Source organism: Coniosporium apollinis (assembly GCF_000281105.1).
Source record: "Coniosporium apollinis CBS 100218 chromosome Unknown supercont1.18, whole genome shotgun sequence".
In the NCBI taxonomy this organism is placed as follows: Eukaryota; Fungi; Ascomycota; class Dothideomycetes; genus Coniosporium; species Coniosporium apollinis.
The window spans coordinates 265,480-284,985 of record NW_006913280.1 but is presented as its reverse complement, the minus strand read 5'-3'; the positions used below and the strand labels follow the sequence as shown (position 1 = coordinate 284,985).

Genomic DNA, 19,506 nt, shown 5'->3' with positions numbered 1-19,506 from the left:
ACTTACTAACATCCCCCTGCGTCTGCTGCTACGATACCATGCTCCACTTACCCTCCACTTCCCTCTCCGTCTCCCCTTTCCCTATCCTAACCCACACACACGTACAAATAGCGCTAGATTGCTGTCCCTTCCACTCGAGACGCATTTGAAAAACAATCGATGCGCCCCTCGCTCTCGTACCTCTGCTATAAGTTCAGGTCATCGCTCAGCAGCTCCGGAATAGATATCTCGTGGAATATTATACTGCCGGGAAAGAGCATTATGAACCTCGGAGTCGGAATGGTGAGCACGGCGGAGCTAGACGTGTAGAGTGCATCCTAGATACAGCGCTTATGGGCGAGAATGGTGAATGTGACGTCTGGAGTTGCGTCCATGCTGGCAGTGATCATTTCAATGCCGCCGAAAGTGTCTTTGGGGTTCAAGGTAGCGCTTGATATCCTGCTGTAGATGGGCTGCGGCCGGTGCAGCGTTTAGTCTAGGTTGAGATCTGAATGTGACATTAGCGTCGATGTGTCACTGGCTATGAAGCAAAACACAAGATCGCACGGGCGAGAACGGATCGCTTTCCTGTCATAGCAATGCTTGAGCAGAGAGACCGACTCTGTCTGTTTGGAGTACGCTCCTTGCAGGATAGGAAACTGGAGGAAAGCTCCAAGACGGTCTATACTGACGACATTGTCCATAATCCTTGCGGTCTATCCTATGTCCAACCTCCTGATCTTCCAAGGCGGCAACATGTGCGCTTCTGTTGGAAGGTTTCTCCACTCCGCTATTGTAAAGAGTGATGATGGTTGAATCGACAGTGTAGAGTGGTTGCAGTTCCACGAAAGCACATATGTCGTTGTATCTGAACGATGAGTTTGAGGGAGAGAGAAGTTACGCGAAGAGATGATGAGGCCAATCGTGCCGTGAGAATGATAATGACGGTGTCAAAAGTCCAGCACACTAGTGACTGTAGCAGTGACTGTTGAAAGCAGATGGTCTGGTTAGGAGCAGGGAGGGTATAAGACTAGGCATAAGGCGGTGAGAACCCACGCGGCTCATATTTAGGGGTTGCGGATTTGGTGTGAGCGAAGAAGAGAGTGCAGGTCGACATGTGTTGAAGACTGAGGCTATGGATGATCTATACTGCTATATGGCGGCGAATCTAACTAGCTTGAGAGGCGTAGACAGAGGGAAAGACAGCTGTAACAGCAGTGATAAGTCGCAGACGCTTACCCAAGAATTGTCAGCTTCTGCTGCGGCCTCGCAGCCCGGCAATCTCGCTTGTGAGCTCAACCACGCACCGACTGTGCGCGATATGTCAGCCCATCCATCCGTCGTACAAGCCTGAGCTTCAACCGACACGTTATCGCATCTTATAGCAACGGCAATGAACTCCAGCTGATCCAGCTGCGTCTCGCGCCAAGCGTGATCAAAGTTACACTGGCAAGAGGCATGCCGTCTAGAAGGGATACAACGCACTCCGCGGATGCGTTTGTGCCGGACGAACTCCTGCTTACAGCGGCATTGTGGCGCTTGTCTAGAAGATCACGACTAGGTATGGCGGTGCCTGCGAATGCGCACGCCGGAGTCCTTCCCACTGCGCCGCGGCATAAGTCAGCTCGTGGGCCTGCATCCTGCCATCGAAGCTTGGCGGTGTATCAGTGGTGAAAGGGCATGGTCATAAACACTGCAAAGCGGATGCCGGGTTGGAACTCGTGGGACATGACATGGCAACCGTCTCGAGACCGCGTGATCTCGAATTCATGGTTACCTTTGTGATCCTTCTATCCCGTCCATCCAGGTCGGGAAGCCGCGTCGCCTAGGAAGCGGATATACGTCGTCGGTATACCATAGAAGCGTAAGGTGGAACGACCAGTCCAGTAAACCCCAACGGAGGGGTCCAAGCGATAGAACGAGGGTTTCTGGATACCCGCGAGGGCACGCAGAATGATTCTCTCATACAATAGTCATCGTTTGACGTATGATTTGACAAGTGCTACACAGTCGATCGACGCCTGCGATGTTTGGCAAGAGGTAGAGTCTGGTACGTATCGCAGGCCTTCACATAGCCAGTAGCTCCCAAAGCGTGAGGTGGATGTCAGCACAGCGATGGAACAATGCGGATGGACCATGTGCCGTTCTTAAGACTCAACATGCTCACAATACCATTTTCGGGTCTCCAAGAATGCGTCCTTACGCCATAGTGCCTTGGTGGGCTGGAAGACGACTCTGCATTCCTTAAACAAGAGGATCCGCTTGGCCAGTAGACATCTTAGGGAGACCATGCCCGGTCATTCTCCTTGGAGGGCGGCAACGAGGAAGTCGCACTGCGCTGCACGACTGCAACGTGCATGCCATCGACTTGCTTTTACGTCTGATTATCGCTTCGAGTGCCCGGGTAGATACCGAGCAATAGTGAATCGGTGTCTGCGCCGCGGCATCGTTAACAGTCAGCGCTGATCCGCCATAGCTGTATCCGGAGGCTTTACACTCGGCCTCTCCAAGCTCCTTGGGGAAGCCATAACCCAAAAAGCCGAGCGGAAAGAGGGACTACTGGTCGTCGACAATGGAGCGTCCTGCGCTCTATGAGATGCCACAAAAATTGGACGAAGCAAAGGTTAAACAGTCCTTCCGTTAGCAGCGCCGCACCCAGAAGCGTCTATAGCGCGAGGCGGAGGCGATAGGTGAGTGCCACGCGACCGTGCCACTGAGTGAAAGCCTCGACATGACATCTTTCGGACCGTCCATGGGAGACTTAGCCGCTGGATCTGGTTGCGCTACAAAGAAGACGGCAGGAAGGGCAGTTCTTCGACTCTTTCGAGACTGTCGCTATGTCACAAGTATTGTACTTGGGTTCATTGAACGCGATGACGGCTCTGACAGGGAAGGTTCGAAGGTGTTTCCAAAGTCTAGGTCTCTGCAGAATCCGCATAACTGTTCCTGAGGCGCACCTCACGATCTCTCATGCGGCTGTAGCGATGATCGAGATGGATCCTCGGGCCATCCGTATGACATGCTGCTGCAGGAGATTCGACGTGTAGCATTCTCCAATGGCTTTATCCTCACGTCCCCGACAGGCAGCGCAACGGCATCATCATCCCATCCAATCTTCAATAGCTGGATCTACTTTAGAATCCCGGTGTGACTTCAGGGCTAGATGCGCCGTACTAGGGGAGTGAAGCGAAGGTTAAATAGGAATCTTCACACTACATAGCGGTCCTGAGGAAAGGCAACAATTAATTCGAAGCTGAAAGTTTGACAGTACTTGGATACTGTCGAATTCACCTACTGACTGCAGTTTTCGCACGGCCTTTCCCTACAGGTGGGATTCGGGCGATCAAGTGGATAGAAGCGTTTTGAGAGAGCGGAGCTGAGAAGAGAGAAGCTTATGAGATGTTCTATGAGCCCTCAAAGTTGCTACGTGTAGGGAGTGCTTGAAAGATTTCGAAGATATTTAGGAAGTCTGTTTTCGTAGTTGTATACCGTTTCCACTCACTGCTGAACACGGCGGATACGGAAGAACCGCAATAGATGCCAGTGAAGGTATTTACGCATACCAAGTAGCGTATACATCTTTTGGTGTGTACTTGGTACTAATCTACAGGAGTAAACTGGTGTCCGTTTTGAGATACGAAACGGACTCGCCCGACGGCGACCTGATGGCGACTGTCGAGTACGAGGAAGATGCATAGAGTTGGGGATGTAGCAATGTCGCCCAGCCCCGTAGTGCTCGTGTTGGGTGTGCAGCTATTCGTCGACGCTCCGATGAGGGCGAGAATGTTCCGGATGTTGACTTTTGATGTGAGTCAGAGCCACGGGATAACAAAACCCGAGCCAGCGTTTCAATGCATTGTGAACAGTGCTCCGGTCAGCCCTGTAGCCCTTCTCTGCCGGAGTCTAAATGTGGCGCGAACATCCGCCTGAGGCTTCCCCGAGACATGAGGAAAGCGAGCGAGAGCGTCCCGTGAACAGTCTCAAATTGCTAGGATGCTCGTTAAGGTTATTACTCAGCGGGCACGGCCTCCCTTGTGATTCACGTGTCAGATCTGTCTGTTGCGCAACAGGACGCCAATTGCTTCAGGAGCTTCGTCCAGACCCCTGAGTTACTGTAAAGGTCTTAAGTCGAGTTTGCTGGCCACGGGGCTGGTGTGAACGGTCTCGGCGGGCCAAAAGGCAAGAAGCGACAAGCTTCGATCTTCAATGGGGAACACACGTTGCGGATCGGCGCGCCATTTAGTCTGCGATCCCTAAGGCTCAGAGTCGAGTGGTGAAGTCAGCATCAAGGCGCCCGCATCTGGCAACTGGCGGCTGACTCGCAGGGTGGCTTGCAAAGTGGCTTGCAGAGATGACTCTGCCCAGACCGTCAAATGGTCCAGCGCGGTTGAGTTCGAGACTCTGGCGAGGAACGGAGAGATTCAAGACCCCGACAGTCCGCCATGCGAAATGGGGTAGCGGGCTGTCCAGTCAGAACACGCCCGTGTTTTAGGTACCGTAGCAAACTCCTCCCACACTGCTCGTTACCGTGCCGTGCACGCTGTAATCGGAGCTTTAGAATCGGGTTCCAAGATCCATTCGGCGACGGACGCTCGCTAAACCCGCTCGCGCTCTTGCTAATCTGCTCCACGGGTCGCATCGCCCGAGTTTGGTAAAGCAGTCGCAGACACGGGGCCAGGCCAGGCCGTCGAGGTGACGACGGACCAAACCGCAACACCATCGGCCGTCCTATCTCTCCATGACGCCTCGTGACATATAACCTCTCTCACCTCCCACACACTTTCTAATCCGTCCCTGCATCAGCACATCAGGCAGCAACACCTCCCTTGTTCGCACACGCAAACCTGCTCAACTCCTCCACCTCGGATTCGATAACATCCGGTCAGCTTTACTGATAAAAATCCAATGGCTCAACTCGAACCGCCACGGGACCCTATGCGGCCCTCCAGCACGCACAGCATGTCAACCGACTCGACCCTCGGCCGCAGCGCTCAACCTTCAGTCCTCGAGAAGAAGGATCCCGTAGACACCACCGTGGATACCGCAGAGATGCCGTCCACCATGGAAAAACAAGAGGAGGCTCTCGACATTGTCGTCAAGGCAACCGATGCAAGCCCGGCGGAGGAAGAGCCGGAGTACCCAAAGTCGTACAAACTTGCATTGATCACCATCGCTCTGATGCTCTCGGTTTTCTGCATGGCATTGGTATAGTCGGAAGGCTGCTCCGATTGAGAATCGAGCTAACATCCACTAGGACAACACGATCATCGCAACGGCCATCCCCAAAATCACCGATCAGTTCAAAGCCTTGAACGACGTCGGCTGGTATGGCAGCTCGTACCTCCTCACGACCTGCGCGACACAGCTCATCTTCGGCAAGCTCTACAGCTTCTACTCTATCAAATGGATATACCTGGGGGCCTTGGCTATCTTCGAGATTGGATCGCTGATCTGCGGCATCGCCCCTAACTCCGTTACCCTTATTCTCGGCAGAGCTATTGCTGGTCTTGGTGCTGCTGGCATCTTCTCAGGTGCCATCCTAATCGTTGCCCATACTGTACCACTCCGTCAGCGTCCTACATACACTGGACTCATCGGAGCCATGTACGGCATAGCCTCCGTTGCTGGGCCTTTGTAAGTGTTGTCGGAGTCTCTACCGCGAGGACCTGCACTAATGTAGCATTAGGATGGGCGGCGCTTTCACCGATCATCTCACTTGGAGGTGGTGCTTTTACATCAATCTGCCATTTGGCGCCGTGACGGCAGCCTTCATCATCTTCTTCTTCCAATCTCCCAAGCGTGTCAAGGCCACACAGGCAACGACTATCAAGGGTCAACTGGCCTACTTCGACCTCGAAGGTACCGCTCTGTTTATTCCGGCCATTATCTGTCTGTTGCTCGCCCTTCAGTGGGGTGGGTCCAAGTATGAGTGGAACAGCGGTCGCATTATTGCTCTGCTCGTCCTCTTCGGCGTCCTTATCATAGGCTTCATCGCCGTGCAGATCTGGAAGCAGGAGAAGGCCACTGTCCCACCGCGGATCTTCAAGAACCGCAACGTTTGGGGCAGCGCCTGGTTCGGGGCCAGCCTTGGTGCGGCCTTCTTCATCTTCGTTTACTGGGTAAGTCGACGCTGCCTTGATGTCATCTTTCCAGCCCACTAACCTCAATAGATCCCGATCTGGTTCCAAGCCATCAAAGGCGTATCTGCAACCCAGTCGGGTATTATGAACCTCCCTATGATCCTTGCTCTCGTGATCGTGTCCATTCTTTCCGGCGTTGCCGTTACAATCATTGGCTACTACACGCCCTGGATGCTCGGCTCGTCTGTCTTCATGGCCATTGGCGCCGGCCTGCTCACTACCTTCGAGGTCGACACCGGGCATCCGAAGTGGATTGGTTACCAGGCCATCTTCGGTATCGGCGTCGGCATGGGCATGCAGCAGATTCTTATCGCCGTCCAGACCGCTCTGCCGGCCGCTGATATACCGATTGGCACCGCCGTCATGATGTTCAGTCAGACCCTCGGCGGCGCCCTTTTCATCTCTGTCGGCCAGAACGTTTTCACGAACACGCTCATCAAGAACCTGGCAATCGAGGCCCCACGGGTGCCGACGGGTCTGGTGCTCATGACCGGCGCTACGGACATAAATAGGGCTGTTCAAGCACTCAGCCCAGATCTGGTGCAACCCGTACTGAGGGCATACAACACGGCGCTGACGCAGACATGGTACGTTTCTGTGGCCATGAGCGTGTTGTCCATCTTCGGTGCCGCTGTGGTGCAGTGGAAGAGCGTGAAGGGCAAGAAGATTGAGATGGGAGGCATGGCTTAAATGGCTTAGCGGTGCGCTCTGCTGTTGTAATTCTGGTGTTTTCTTTTGTCGGATACCCGTACTAGCATCGCATTGGCGTTGGGGCGACACGACTCTTCCTTGGTTCTGTATGCGGGGAGCTCAAAAGAGTAGATTGGATGGATAGAGGGTCGAGACACGGGCCTGGCATAGATCACGTCGCCTCGGTGGTATTCGCAACTCCGGCAGATATGTTCATAATCACTTTACCTTCTGTAAGATACCCTATTCTAGAGAAAACACTTTATTAAACCCTACATTTCCGGACTTTAAAGAAACGCACTCTTCGTTTGGCCAAGGATGTTTTCTATGCGCAACACAGTGTCCCAGATTATTGGCATTGACACTGTCCACTTATGAAGCGTGACGTGGAGTTTGTGGAGTTTGCGGAGTGGGATGTTTCCAGGTTGCTTGGCGTTTGCGTCGACCCGGATAAACCTTCCATCCGGACAGCTTTCAGCCGCTGCCGCTGACGGGCTCACGTTTGGGTACCTGATAGAGCTTCTCCTGACAACATTCAAGACCAACAGCCAAACCACCACTCCTTTCTCCTCACATTCTGATTCCCCATTTACTGGCGTTGTAATCGCTTTCTTACTTCCTTCCCGAGCCCCGATCTTCTTTCCATAGACGCGCTCATCGCAGCGGTTGGTGAAGTCGCAGTTGGGCGTCGCAACCATCAACCATGGCGCCTCTTCCCATAAAGTTCACTGAGCTGCTTCAGGTACGACTACCGCGGCAACAGATCTTGAGTCTTCGCTAACTAAAGACATGCGCAGTTGACATCAATCGACATACTCGTACGTAGCTGCCTAGCCATCCCAATAGCCTCTAACCCAAGCCGCCCACAAGACTCGCGCTCACTGCTCCTCTAGCCGGCATCGATAGGTTTCAACTCCTGCGTAGGTTGCCCACAAGCTAGCGGCTTCAAATCCACGCGCTGATGAAGGATTAGACGCTCGAATCCGACCACTACCTATGCGTCCGCCAGAAGGTCGACGAAACCGCTTCGCCTGAAGTCATCATCGTTGACCTCAAGAATGCCAACAACATCATCCGCCGGCCGATCAAGGCCGATAGTGCTATTATGCACTGGAACAAACTCATCATAGCGCTCAAGGCCCAGCAACGAACACTGCAGATATTCGACTTGGGCCAGAAGGCGAAGCTGAAGTCGGCACAAATGAACGAGGATGTCGTGTTCTGGAAGTGGTTCAGCGAGACCAGTCTAGGCTTGGTCACAGACAGCTCCGTGTACCACTGGAACATTTTCGACCCGAACCAGACGCAACCGGTGAAGCTTTTTGACAGAAACCCTAACCTCGCGGTAAGTGCGGTGCCTAGCCATCGCTGCCAAGCGGCAAACTGACTGACAATGTCAACAGGGCTGTCAGATCATCAACTACCGTGTAAGCCATGACGAGAAGTGGATGGTGGTCGTGGGCATCTCACAGAAGGAAGGCCGGGTGGTTGGCACGATGCAACTGTATTCAAAAGACAGGGGCATCAGCCAGTCCATCGAGGGCCATGCGGCGGCGTTTGGAACCTTACGCTTGGAAGGCGCGCCTGCGGATACGAAGGTCTTCACGTTCGCCGTTCGAACAGCGATAGGGGCGAAGCTTCACATCGTGGAGGTGGACCACGAAGCTGCGAACCCTGCGTTCCCCAAACGTGCCGTCGACGTTTACTTTCCTGCCGAAGCCGTGAACGACTTCCCCGTCGCCATGCAGGTTTCGGACAAGTACAAGATCATATATCTGGTGACGAAGTACGGCTTCATCCACCTCTACGATCTCGAGACCGGTACTTGCATATTCATGAACCGGATATCGAGTGAGACCATTTTCGTCACAGCCCCGGACGAACAATCATTAGGCATCGTAGGCGTGAACAGGAAAGGCCAGGTCTTGGGCGTCAGCGTGGATGAGAGCACCCTCATTCCTTATCTTCTGCAGAACCCGGCTAATGCCGAGCTCGCTTACAAGTTGGCTTCCAGAGGCGGTCTGCCTGGTGCGGACAGCCTTTACCAACAACGCTTCGAAGGACTTCTTCAGTCTGGCGAGTATGTCGAGGCTGCGAAGACAGCTGCAAACTCGCCCCGCGGCTTCTTGCGTACACCGCAGACCATCGAAAGGCTAAAGGCCATACCACAGCAGCAAGGCCAGCTGTCGGTCATTCTTCAATATTTCGGCCTGCTTTTGGACAAGGGCACCCTTAACAAGCACGAAACCCTGGAGCTCGTGCGGCCTGTTCTCGCTCAAAGCCGGAAGCATCTTGTTGATAAGTGGCTGAACGAGGGCAAACTGGATTGTTCAGAGGAGCTCGGCGATCTTGTCCGAATGCATGACCTCGAACTTGCACTGAGAATCTACGAGAGAGCTCCTGCTCCTCAAAAGGTCGTCGCTGCCATGGCTGAGCTTGGTAGATTCGATGACATCATACCATACTCGGTGAGGGTAGGGTACAACCCCGACTTCACGGTGCTTCTGCAGCACATCGTCCGCGTCAACCCTGAAAAGGGCGCCGAATTCGCCACTGCCTTGGCCAAGAACGAGAGCGGTCCACTCGTTGATCTCGACCGCGTCGTCGACATCTTCCAGTCGCAAGGCATGATTCAACAGGCCACTGCGTTTTTGCTCGACGCACTTGCGGGTAACAAGCCAGAACAGGGCCACTTGCAAACAAAGCTGCTCGAGATGAACTTGCTGAGCGCTCCGCAGGTGGCTGATGCGATTCTTGGGAACGAGATGTTCACGTATTACGACAAGGCGCGCATTGCGCAGCTCTGCGAGAACGCAGGCTTGCTGACACGAGCGCTTGAGCACACTGATGATCCGACAGCCATCAAGCGCATGATTGTCCAGACTGACAAAATACCCGAGGACTGGCTACTCAATTACTTTGGGCACCTCACGGTTGAACTCTCAATGGAGTGCTTGAATGAGATGCTTCGTGTCAACATTCGGCAGAACTTGCAGGCAGTCATCCGGATAGCCCAGAAGTACTCGGACCTCCTTGGACCAACCAATATCATTGAACTCCTCGAGAAGTATCGAACAGCAGAGGGTCTCTACTACTATCTTGGCGCAATCGTCAACGTCAGCGAGGACCGAGACGTTACCTTCAAGTACATTGAGGCTGCCACGAAAATGGGTCAGCTCAACGAAGTCGAGCGTATCTGTCGAGAGAGCAACTTTTACGATCCTGAGAAGGTGAAGAACTTCCTGAAGGAAGCCAATTTGACAGAACAGCTACCTCTCATCATCGTCTGCGACAGATTCAACTTCATCCATGACTTGGTGCTGTACCTTTACAAGAACCAGCAGTTCAAGTCAATAGAGGTGTATGTTCAGCGAGTCAACCCAGCGAGGACCCCTGCAGTCATTGGTGGATTGTTGGATGTCGACTGTGATGAGAACATCATCCGAGGCCTACTTCAATCCGTTAATCCAGCGTCGATACCGATAGACGAGCTCGTATCAGAGGTGGAATCAAGGAACCGGCTGAAGCTGCTGTTGCCGTTCTTGGAGGCATCGTTAGCCAGCGGTAACCAGCAACAAGCGGTCTACAACGCGCTAGCGAAGATCTACATTGACAGCAACAACAACCCTGAGAAGTTCCTCAAGGAGAACGACCAGTACGACACCTTGATTGTCGGCAAGTACTGCGAAAAGCGCGACCCGAATCTTGCATACATCGCATATCGTAAGGGACAGAATGATCTAGAGCTCATCAATGTCACCAACGAGAATGCTATGTTCAGAGCGCAAGCTCGCTACCTGCTGGAGCGCGCCGATCTGGAGATCTGGGAATATGTCCTGAGCCCCAACAACATTCATCGTAGATCGCTTGTGGACCAGGTCATCTCTACCGCAGTTCCGGAGTCGCAGGATCCTGACAAGGTCTCAGTTGCGGTCAAAGCCTTCATAGGGGGTGACATGCCCGCGGAGTTGATCGAGCTGCTTGAGAAGATCATCCTTGAGCCTTCCAGCTTCAGCGACAACGCCACGCTTCAGAATCTCCTCATGCTCACTGCAGCAAAATCGGATCGCGGTCGCATGATGGGATACATCCAGCAGCTCGAGAACTATACCCCGGATGATATTGCGGCGCAGTGCATAGAACTCGGCATGTATGATGAGGCCTTCGAGATTTACAGGAAGCACAACAACCATGTTGAAGCCGTCAATGTGCTCGTCGAGTATATCATCAGCATTGACAGAGCGCAGGAGTATGCGGAGCGGGTCGACCTGCCTGAGGTGTGGAGCAAGGTCGCCAAAGCCCAGCTCGATGGTTTACGTGTCACCGATGCCATCGAGTCTTACATCCGTGCTCAAGACCCATCGAACTTCAACGAGGTTATTGAAATCGCGACCCGTGCTGGCAAGGATGAAGATCTGATCAAATTCCTCAGGATGGCTAGGAAGACTCTCCGGGAGCCTGCTATCGACACCGCTCTGGCATTCTGCTTTGCAAGAATGAACCAGCTAGCCGAACTGGAAGACTTCTTGCGGTCTACGAATGTTGCCGATGTGGAAGCTTCTGGTGACAAGGCCTATGAGGAGGGTTTCCATGAAGCTGCCAAGATCTTCTATAGCAGCATCTCCAACTGGGCCAAGCTTGCAACCACGCTTGTACATCTTGAAGACTACCAGGCCGCTGTTGAGTGCGCTCGCAAAGCAAACAGCACGAAGGTATGGAAGCAGGTCAACGAGGCCTGCATTGCGAAGAAGGAGTTCCGCCTTGCTCAGATCTGCGGCTTGAACCTGATCGTCCATGCAGAAGAGCTTTCAGATCTTGTCAGGCAATACGAAAGGAATGGCTACTTCGACGAGCTCATTGCTCTCTTGGAAGCTGGCCTCGGTCTCGAGCGGGCGCATATGGGCATGTTCACCGAGCTTGGTATTGCTCTATCCAAATACCACCCGGATCGTGTCATGGAGCATCTTCGACTCTTCTGGTCGCGGATCAACATCCCCAAGATGATTCGCGCTTGCGAGGAAGCCCATCTATGGCCTGAGCTCGTCTTCCTGTATGCTCATTACGATGAGTGGGACAATGCTGCCTTGGCTATGATGGAACGTGCGGCCGACGCGTGGGAACATCACTCTTTCAAGGACACCATCGTCAAGGTCGCCAACTTAGAGATATACTACCGAGCACTGAATTTCTACCTTCAGGAGCAACCATCTCTTCTGACTGATCTGCTGCAAGCCTTGACGCCTAGGATCGACGTCAACCGAGTGGTCCGCATGTTCGAAAAGTCAGACAACATTCCGCTGATCAAGCCTTTCCTCCTGAGCGTCCAGTCACAGAACAAGAAGGCCGTCAACAATGCGATCAACGATCTGTTGATTGAGGAAGAGGACTACAAGACACTGCGCGACTCTGTCGAGAACTACGACAACTACGACGCGGTTGAGCTGGCGCAGCGCCTCGAACGCCACGAGCTTGTCTTCTTCAGACAGATTGCTGCCAGCATATACCGCAAGAACAAGCGATGGGACAAGTCGATAGCACTGTCCAAGCAGGACAGGCTCTTCAAGGACGCCATCGAGACTGCTGCAGCATCTGGCAAGTCCGACGTGGTCGAGGAGCTACTTCGATATGTAAGTTTGTCTTGTTCTCTTGCATTGTGTTCGCAGTACTGATAGACCATCTTAGTTTGTCGACATCGGCAGCCGGGAGTGCTACGTTGGCATGCTCTACGCTTGTTACGAGCTTATTCGTCCGGATGTTGTGCTCGAGGTCTCTTGGCGCAGCGGCTTGACAGACTTCACCATGGTAAGTCTATTTATACCGCCATCTTGTCGTCTCATATACTAATCTATTTCAGCCATACATGATCAACTTCCTGAGCCAGCAAGCGGCGACGATAGATCTGTTGAAGAAGGACAACGAGGAGCGGAAGGCAAGAGAAGCCTCGCAGAAGAAAGACGAGGACAACACGCCCATCCTGGGCGGCTCCCGCTTGATGCTCACGCAAGGCCCGATGTTGAATACGCCGTCGTCGGCACCATATGGACAGCCGAACGGCATTGCACCTCAGCCTACCGGGTATCGGGGCTTTTAGAGCAGCACCAAGGGGTTCTCGGGTTGTAAAAGGGCAGCGCGCTGTGCGCGCTGAATACGGCGGTGGACGCGGTGACGGACAAGGGGCGGGTTATCGTAGGGCAGCCGTTCTCAGCGGGCGGACGGGAGGTGCATCTCAGTGCGATTTGCGCGCCACTTCGCCTAGATCTGCAGCAAGGCCTCCACATGTATTTCACGAGCATCGAATGGTTCGGCGAGAGCGTTTCTGCGTGGGCTGGGGGCCATGTAGTCTAGGTCCACTGCTGCATGCTTTAATACTTCTTTCTCTGCACCTCAGCAGCAACATAAAGGGCTCTTTACCGCTTGCTTGAGGCAGCCGCCAGCCCGAAACCTGATATTAGGCAGCCGGTGACCGACCCTTTGCATCACCGTTCAACCGAACGTCCTCCGCCCAACCACGGAGCGCATAACGACTATCGAGCTCCTAGAACTGTTTTGGCAGGGTATTTAACGTTGAGTGGAACAACACGAGCCGGAAGGCTCCTCAACCGGCTACGTACTACCTCAAGAGGCTTAAGATCACGCCGTATGCAGCAGATATCTGCGGGACATGCTTCATTAAATAGCACACAGTAGCCGATTGATCCATCTTCACACCGCGCCCGTTGGGGCTGCAGTGCTCGCTGCGGGAGGAACATCCGTGAACAACGGTAGCCGGACACCCCAGGCCATGCAGATGTGGCTTGCAGAGTTCCATCTGCGGACGAGCTCTTCAACAGCTTGCAGCGGCAGCGCTCGAGCGGATGCGCAACTGAACTAGCCAAGCGGAGAGCTCCTCCGAAGCTGACGCAACGTGCTGATGTTTACCGAAAGTGAAGGCGTCTCTCTTCATTCCCCTGCACTCACCCGTTTTTAGTGGTGGATGTTTGGCCGGCCCCTGCCTTGAGCTTGTCACTCGGGAGCTTTGACCCGGAATCTTGGCCTGATAAGGCCGGCCGGCGGAGGGGTAACGTGAATTAGAAGGGACAGCTGCTGGCGGGCGCGGGACAGCTTTGCTTTTCGGCTCACAACACCATACCGCCGAGCTCTTAACTTTTCCAACCTTCTCCCTCACTTCTTTGCTGCCATTGTTTGCTGCTTGCTAGACATACCACGCCCAGCATGACGGACATAACCATGGACGCGACCACCAGCCAATCTGGCGACGTCGAGGGCAGCCACGTCCAGCGTGACCACGACGACCGCCATGAGGCCCACAAGAATTCGGTGCACCAGAGACTCCGAGCCAACAGCTCGATCATGCAACTGAAGAAGATCCTCGGTGCGGCAGCTCGCCGGGCAGCTTCAACGAGCTCAATTGCTGACTTTACCAGTCGCCAACCGAGGAGAAATCCCCATCCGCATTTTCCGTACCGCGCACGAGCTGTCGCTGCACACCGTCGCCGTCTTCAGCTATGAGGACCGCCTCAGCATGCACAGGCAGAAGGCCGACGAGGCCTACGTCATTGGCAAGCGTGGCCAGTATACGCCTGTCGGAGCTTATCTCGCCGGCGATGAGATTATCAAGATTGCCAAGCAGCACGATGTCAACATGATCCATCCGGGCTACGGCTTCCTCTCGGAGAACGCCGAGTTCGCCAGGAATGTCGAGAAGGCCGGTCTGATCTTCGTGGGTCCTACGCCGGAGACCATTGAGGGCCTCGGTGACAAGGTCTCGGCCCGCAGACTTGCCTTGAAATGCAACGTGCCCGTTGTGCCGGGTACGGAAGGCCCAGTCGGGAAATTTGAAGAGGTCAAGAGCTTCACTGACGAGTATGGCTTCCCCATCATCATCAAGGCCGCATTCGGCGGTGGTGGGCGCGGTATGCGAGTTGTTCGGAGTCAAGACACCCTCGAGGACTCCTTCAACCGCGCAACCTCTGAGGCCAAGTCAGCCTTCGGCAACGGCACGGTCTTTGTGGAGCGCTTCCTCGACAGGCCAAAGCACATCGAGGTCCAGCTGCTGGGAGACAACCATGGAAACGTGGTGCATCTGTACGAGCGCGACTGCAGTGTCCAGCGTCGTCACCAGAAGGTCGTGGAGCTGGCTCCCGCCAAAGACCTACCTCAAGAGACCCGGGACAACATCTTGAATGATGCTGTCAGGCTGGCGAAATCGGTCAACTACCGCAATGCTGGCACTGCTGAGTTCCTCGTGGACCAGCACAACCGGTATTACTTTATTGAAATCAATCCCAGAATGTAGGTCATGCAGGAAAACTCAAATGCGAGGCTGAGCTGATAAATTGCAGTCAAGTCGAGCACACGATCACGGAAGAAATCACTGGCATTGACATAGTGGCTGCGCAGATCCAGATCGCTGCGGGTGCATCTCTACAACAGCTTGGGTTGACGCAAGACCGAATCTCAACCCGCGGCTTCGCCATCCAGTGCCGTATCACCACTGAAGATCCCGCAAAGGGTTTCCAGCCAGATACTGGAAAGATCGAAGTTTACCGCTCCGCTGGTGGTAACGGAGTACGTCTCGACGGTGGCAACGGCTTCGCGGGAGCCCTCATCACGCCCCACTACGACTCGATGTTGGTCAAGTGCACCTGCCACGGCTCTACATACGAGATTGTGCGGAGAAAGATGCTTCGTGCGCTGATTGAATTCCGTATCCGTGGCGTGAAGACCAACATTCCGTTCTTGGCATCCCTCCTTACACATCCTACCTTTATCGAGGGCACCTGCTGGACGACCTTCATCGACGACACACCGGAGCTCTTCGCCCTTATTGGCAGCCAGAACCGTGCGCAGAAGCTGCTCGCATACCTAGGAGACTTGGCGGTCAATGGCAGCCAGATCAAGGGCCAGATTGGCGAACCGAAGTTCAAAGGCGACATTATCATGCCTACGCTCACCGATTCCAAGGGCAAGGCCGTCGATTGCTCCGAGCCGTGCAAAGAGGGATGGAGGAGCATTATAGTCAACGAAGGCCCCGAAGCATTCAAGAAGGCCGTGCGAGCAAACAAGGGCTGTCTTATCATGGACACCACATGGCGCGATGCCCATCAGTCACTACTTGCAACAAGGGTGCGGACCGTCGACATGCTCAACATCGCTAAGGAGACCAGCCATGCGTTCTCCAACGCATGGGCGCTGGAATGCTGGGGTGGAGCTACCTTCGACGTAGCTATGCGTTTCCTGTACGAGGATCCGTGGGATAGGCTGAGGAAGATGAGGAAAGCCGTCCCGAACATCCCCTTCCAGATGCTGCTCCGAGGCGCGAACGGTGTCGCCTACTCTTCACTGCCAGACAACGCCATCTACCACTTCTGCGAGCAGGCGAAGAGGAACGGTGTCGATATCTTCCGTGTGTTCGATGCCCTCAACGACGCTGACCAACTGGAGGTGGGCATCAAGGCCGTGCTCAAAGCTGGGGGTGTCGCTGAAGGCACCATGTGCTATAGCGGCGATATGCTGAACCCCAACAAGAAGTACAACTTTGACTACTACATGGGCCTAGCGGACAAGATTGTCAATATGGGCGCGCACGTCCTCGGTATCAAGGATATGGCTGGTGTGCTCAAGCCGAGGGCGGCTACGATGCTCGTGGGAGCCCTGAGGGAGAAATACCCTGATATGCCGATCCACGTGCATACCCACGATTCTGCCGGTACTGGTGTCGCTTCGATGGTTGCCTGCGCACACGCCGGCGCTGATGCGGTCGACGCCGCTATGGACAGCTTGTCCGGCATGACATCTCAACCCAGCGTCGGCGCTCTCCTCGCCTCGCTCGAAGGCACCGAGTTCGATCCAGGCCTCGACGGGCACGTTGTCAGGCATCTCGACAGCTACTGGGCCCAGCTCCGCCTGCTCTACTCACCTTTCGAAGCCGGCCTCACCGGACCGGACCCCGAGGTCTACGAACACGAGATTCCCGGCGGCCAACTCACCAACCTTATCTTCCAAGCCTCGCAGCAGGGTCTCGGCGAGCGGTGGGCTCAAACCAAGAAGGCCTACGAGGAGGCCAACGACATCCTCGGCGACATCGTCAAAGTCACGCCCACCTCCAAGGTGGTCGGCGACCTTGCCCAATTCATGGTTTCAAACGACCTCACGCACCAAGACGTGCTCGACAAAGCCGAACAGCTCGACTTCCCCAGCTCCGTGCTCGAGTTCTTCGAAGGCCTCATGGGCCAGCCCTACGGCGGCTTCCCCGAGCCGCTCCGCTCACAGGCCCTGCGCGGCCGCCGCAAGATGGACAAGCGACCGGGCCTGTACCTCGAGCCGATGGACCTGCAGAAGATCAAGACGGAGCTCAAGGAGAAATTCGGCAGCGCGACCGAGTGCGACGTCGCCTCGTACGCCATGTATCCCAAGGTGTTCGAGGATTACAAGAAGTGGACGCAGAAGTACGGCGACCTGTCGGTTCTGCCGACGCGCTACTTCCTGGCCCGCCCGGAGATCGGCGAGGAGTTCCATGTTGAGCTTGAGAAGGGCAAGGTGCTGATTCTGAAGCTGCTGGCTATTGGGCCGCTGTCCGAGCAGACGGGCCAGCGCGAGGTCTTCTATGAGATGAACGGTGAGGTCCGCCAGGTCTCGGTCGATGATCTGCATGCGGCTGTCGAGAACAAGTCGAGGCCGAAGGCGGATACTGGTGATTCGAGCCAGGTTGGCTGCCCGATGGCTGGTGTGGTTGTCGAGGTTAGGGTGCATGATGGGTCGGAGGTCAACAAGGGCGATCCGATTGCGGTCCTGAGTGCTATGAAGATGGTAAGTTGCTCTTCTGCCTGCGGTCGGTTAACCTGGTCAGCTTTGCTAACGGGTCTTCTAGGAAATGGTCATCAGCGCGCCGCACTCTGGCAAGATTGGCTCCCTGGGTGTCAAGGAGGGCGACTCGGTGGACGCGCAGGATTTGGTGTGCAAGATCGTCAAGTGAGAGCTTGTAGCAGGTGGAAACAAGATATTAGTTTAGGCTGTGTTTGGAGGATTTGCGTCTTTACGCAATAAACGTTTTCGAGATGTCTCGCGCTTAGCGTACTAGTTTGGTAGAGTTTGCCCCGGTGCTTGGTATACGACAGTCACGAAAAAGATGCTGTAAAAGCACTATCAAGATTGTATGACATGGTCTAGGGACGTAATTAAGATATAGGCGATAATATGTCAGCCGGCGATTGCCTGCAAGAACGCCTTGGAGCAATCTCCAGACTAGCAGCATCATCCAGAAGTCAATGTTAGCCTTGGACCGCGAGTCAGCTCAATCATGTGGAAAGAAGCGTCCACGGGTGCTGCGGTCGGGCTGGGTGGCTGACTTGCGCTTTCCGACGATGGATGCCCAAGAGGAGTTTCCGGCGCATTCACGGCATGCGGCACAAACCCGTTGCCCCTCCAAATTCTCTCCCTTTGTTCGCCCACCAACAGTCTTCAGCCCATCTTTCCTCACTCTTCCGACTCTTCTCCAGCAAGACCGCAGACTTGAAGCCATAGCACGTTTCGTGAATACTGCCAGAACTTTACTATCTCACGACACACTTAGCTAACGCACATCTATCTTACTGCCCACCATGTCGCGAAATCAGTGGGGTACGTCATTGTCAGATGCAAACACACGCTCTGCTCAACGCGCCTTTCGCCCGAGTATAGCATTCCTGTTCTGCACACACAGCTAACATGGTATCTATGTACAGATGACGAAGACGAAGAGTCCACGCCTCCTTCCTCGCCGCCAGTCGTCGCTATCGCACGGCGCAGCAAGTTTGATGACGAAGAAGCCGAAGACAGCGATGTACGTCCGCACAGCCGCCAAGGCATACTTGTATCCGGTCTGACAGATCACACAGGTTCTGGAGTCTTGGGACGCCGCAGAAGACTCCGAGGTAGAGCGCGAAAAGGAGAAGAAGGCGGCAGAAGCCAAAGCCAAAGCCGAGGCAGAAGCGAAGGCAAACCACAAGACGAAAGCGCAACGGATCGAAGAGCGACGGCTAGAAAATCTCCGGCGGCAGCAAGAAGAGGAGGACGAGAGCAGCGAGGAGGAGGAAGACGACGCGACGAAGCGAGCACGTCTACGCAAGACCGAGCAGGACGCCGACCTCAAGAACGCAGAAGACCTCTTCGGCGCCATCGGGATCTCGAACGACCGCTCCGCAGCCAAGCCCGTCACGCTACAAGATCCGAAGGATCCCACCAACGCCCTCGATCTGTCGTCCCTCTCCATCTTCAACCCGCAGACCAAAGACCAGTTCGTCAAGCTACGCGAGACGCTCGTGCCGCTCCTGGCATCCAATGCGAAGAAGGCGCAGTATGTGCTGTTTATGCAGGAGTTCACCAAGCAGATCTGCAAGGACCTGCCGAGCGACCAGATCAAGAAGATTGCGAGCGGGCTGACTACGCTGTCGAATGAGAAGATGAAGGAGGAGAAGGCGGCGGAGAAGGGGGGCAAGAAGAGCAAGGCGGCGAAGACGAAGACCAGCTTGGTGGCGGCGAGGGATACGACGCTTAAGGCGGATACTACGGTTTACGACGACTTTGCGGAGTAGGTTCTGCCGCTTTACCTGCATTGATTGGGTCACTGATTAGCTTGCAGTGATGATTTCATGTGAGAGGCTCCAACCACTCTTTCTGGAAAGACGCAGTACGCGCTGCCAATCGCCACACGGTCTGT

The 19,506-nt window shown here is 54.6% G+C and overlaps 4 protein-coding genes across 4 annotated transcripts; all 4 read left to right on the top strand.

Annotated features, from left to right (window-relative positions):
* Window positions 1–4,884: 4,884 nt before the first annotated feature.
* On the top strand, window positions 4,885–6,809 carry W97_04227 (uncharacterized protein; the record flags this gene model as incomplete). The annotated part of the gene is made up of 4 exons (XM_007782119.1): window positions 4,885–5,184; window positions 5,234–5,613; window positions 5,666–6,098; window positions 6,150–6,809. The coding sequence occupies 4 exons, from the start codon at window positions 4,885–4,887 to the stop codon at window positions 6,807–6,809; spliced, it is 1,773 nt and encodes a 590-aa protein (XP_007780309.1).
* A 703-nt stretch (window positions 6,810–7,512) lies between these two features.
* On the top strand, window positions 7,513–12,900 carry W97_04226 (clathrin, heavy polypeptide; the record flags this gene model as incomplete). The annotated part of the gene is made up of 7 exons (XM_007782118.1): window positions 7,513–7,551; window positions 7,607–7,627; window positions 7,703–7,729; window positions 7,783–8,154; window positions 8,213–12,436; window positions 12,492–12,611; window positions 12,664–12,900. The coding sequence occupies 7 exons, from the start codon at window positions 7,513–7,515 to the stop codon at window positions 12,898–12,900; spliced, it is 5,040 nt and encodes a 1,679-aa protein (XP_007780308.1).
* A 1,121-nt stretch (window positions 12,901–14,021) lies between these two features.
* W97_04225 (pyruvate carboxylase) lies at window positions 14,022–17,784 on the top strand (the record flags this gene model as incomplete). The annotated part of the gene is made up of 4 exons (XM_007782117.1): window positions 14,022–14,181; window positions 14,234–15,101; window positions 15,152–17,618; window positions 17,680–17,784. The coding sequence occupies 4 exons, from the start codon at window positions 14,022–14,024 to the stop codon at window positions 17,782–17,784; spliced, it is 3,600 nt and encodes a 1,199-aa protein (XP_007780307.1).
* Window positions 17,785–18,409: 625 nt separating this feature from the next.
* Window positions 18,410–19,381, top strand: W97_04224 (uncharacterized protein; the record flags this gene model as incomplete). The annotated part of the gene is made up of 3 exons (XM_007782116.1): window positions 18,410–18,428; window positions 18,533–18,630; window positions 18,686–19,381. 3 exons carry the CDS (start codon window positions 18,410–18,412, stop codon window positions 19,379–19,381), a joined length of 813 nt encoding a protein of 270 aa, XP_007780306.1.
* Window positions 19,382–19,506: the final 125 nt, after the last annotated feature.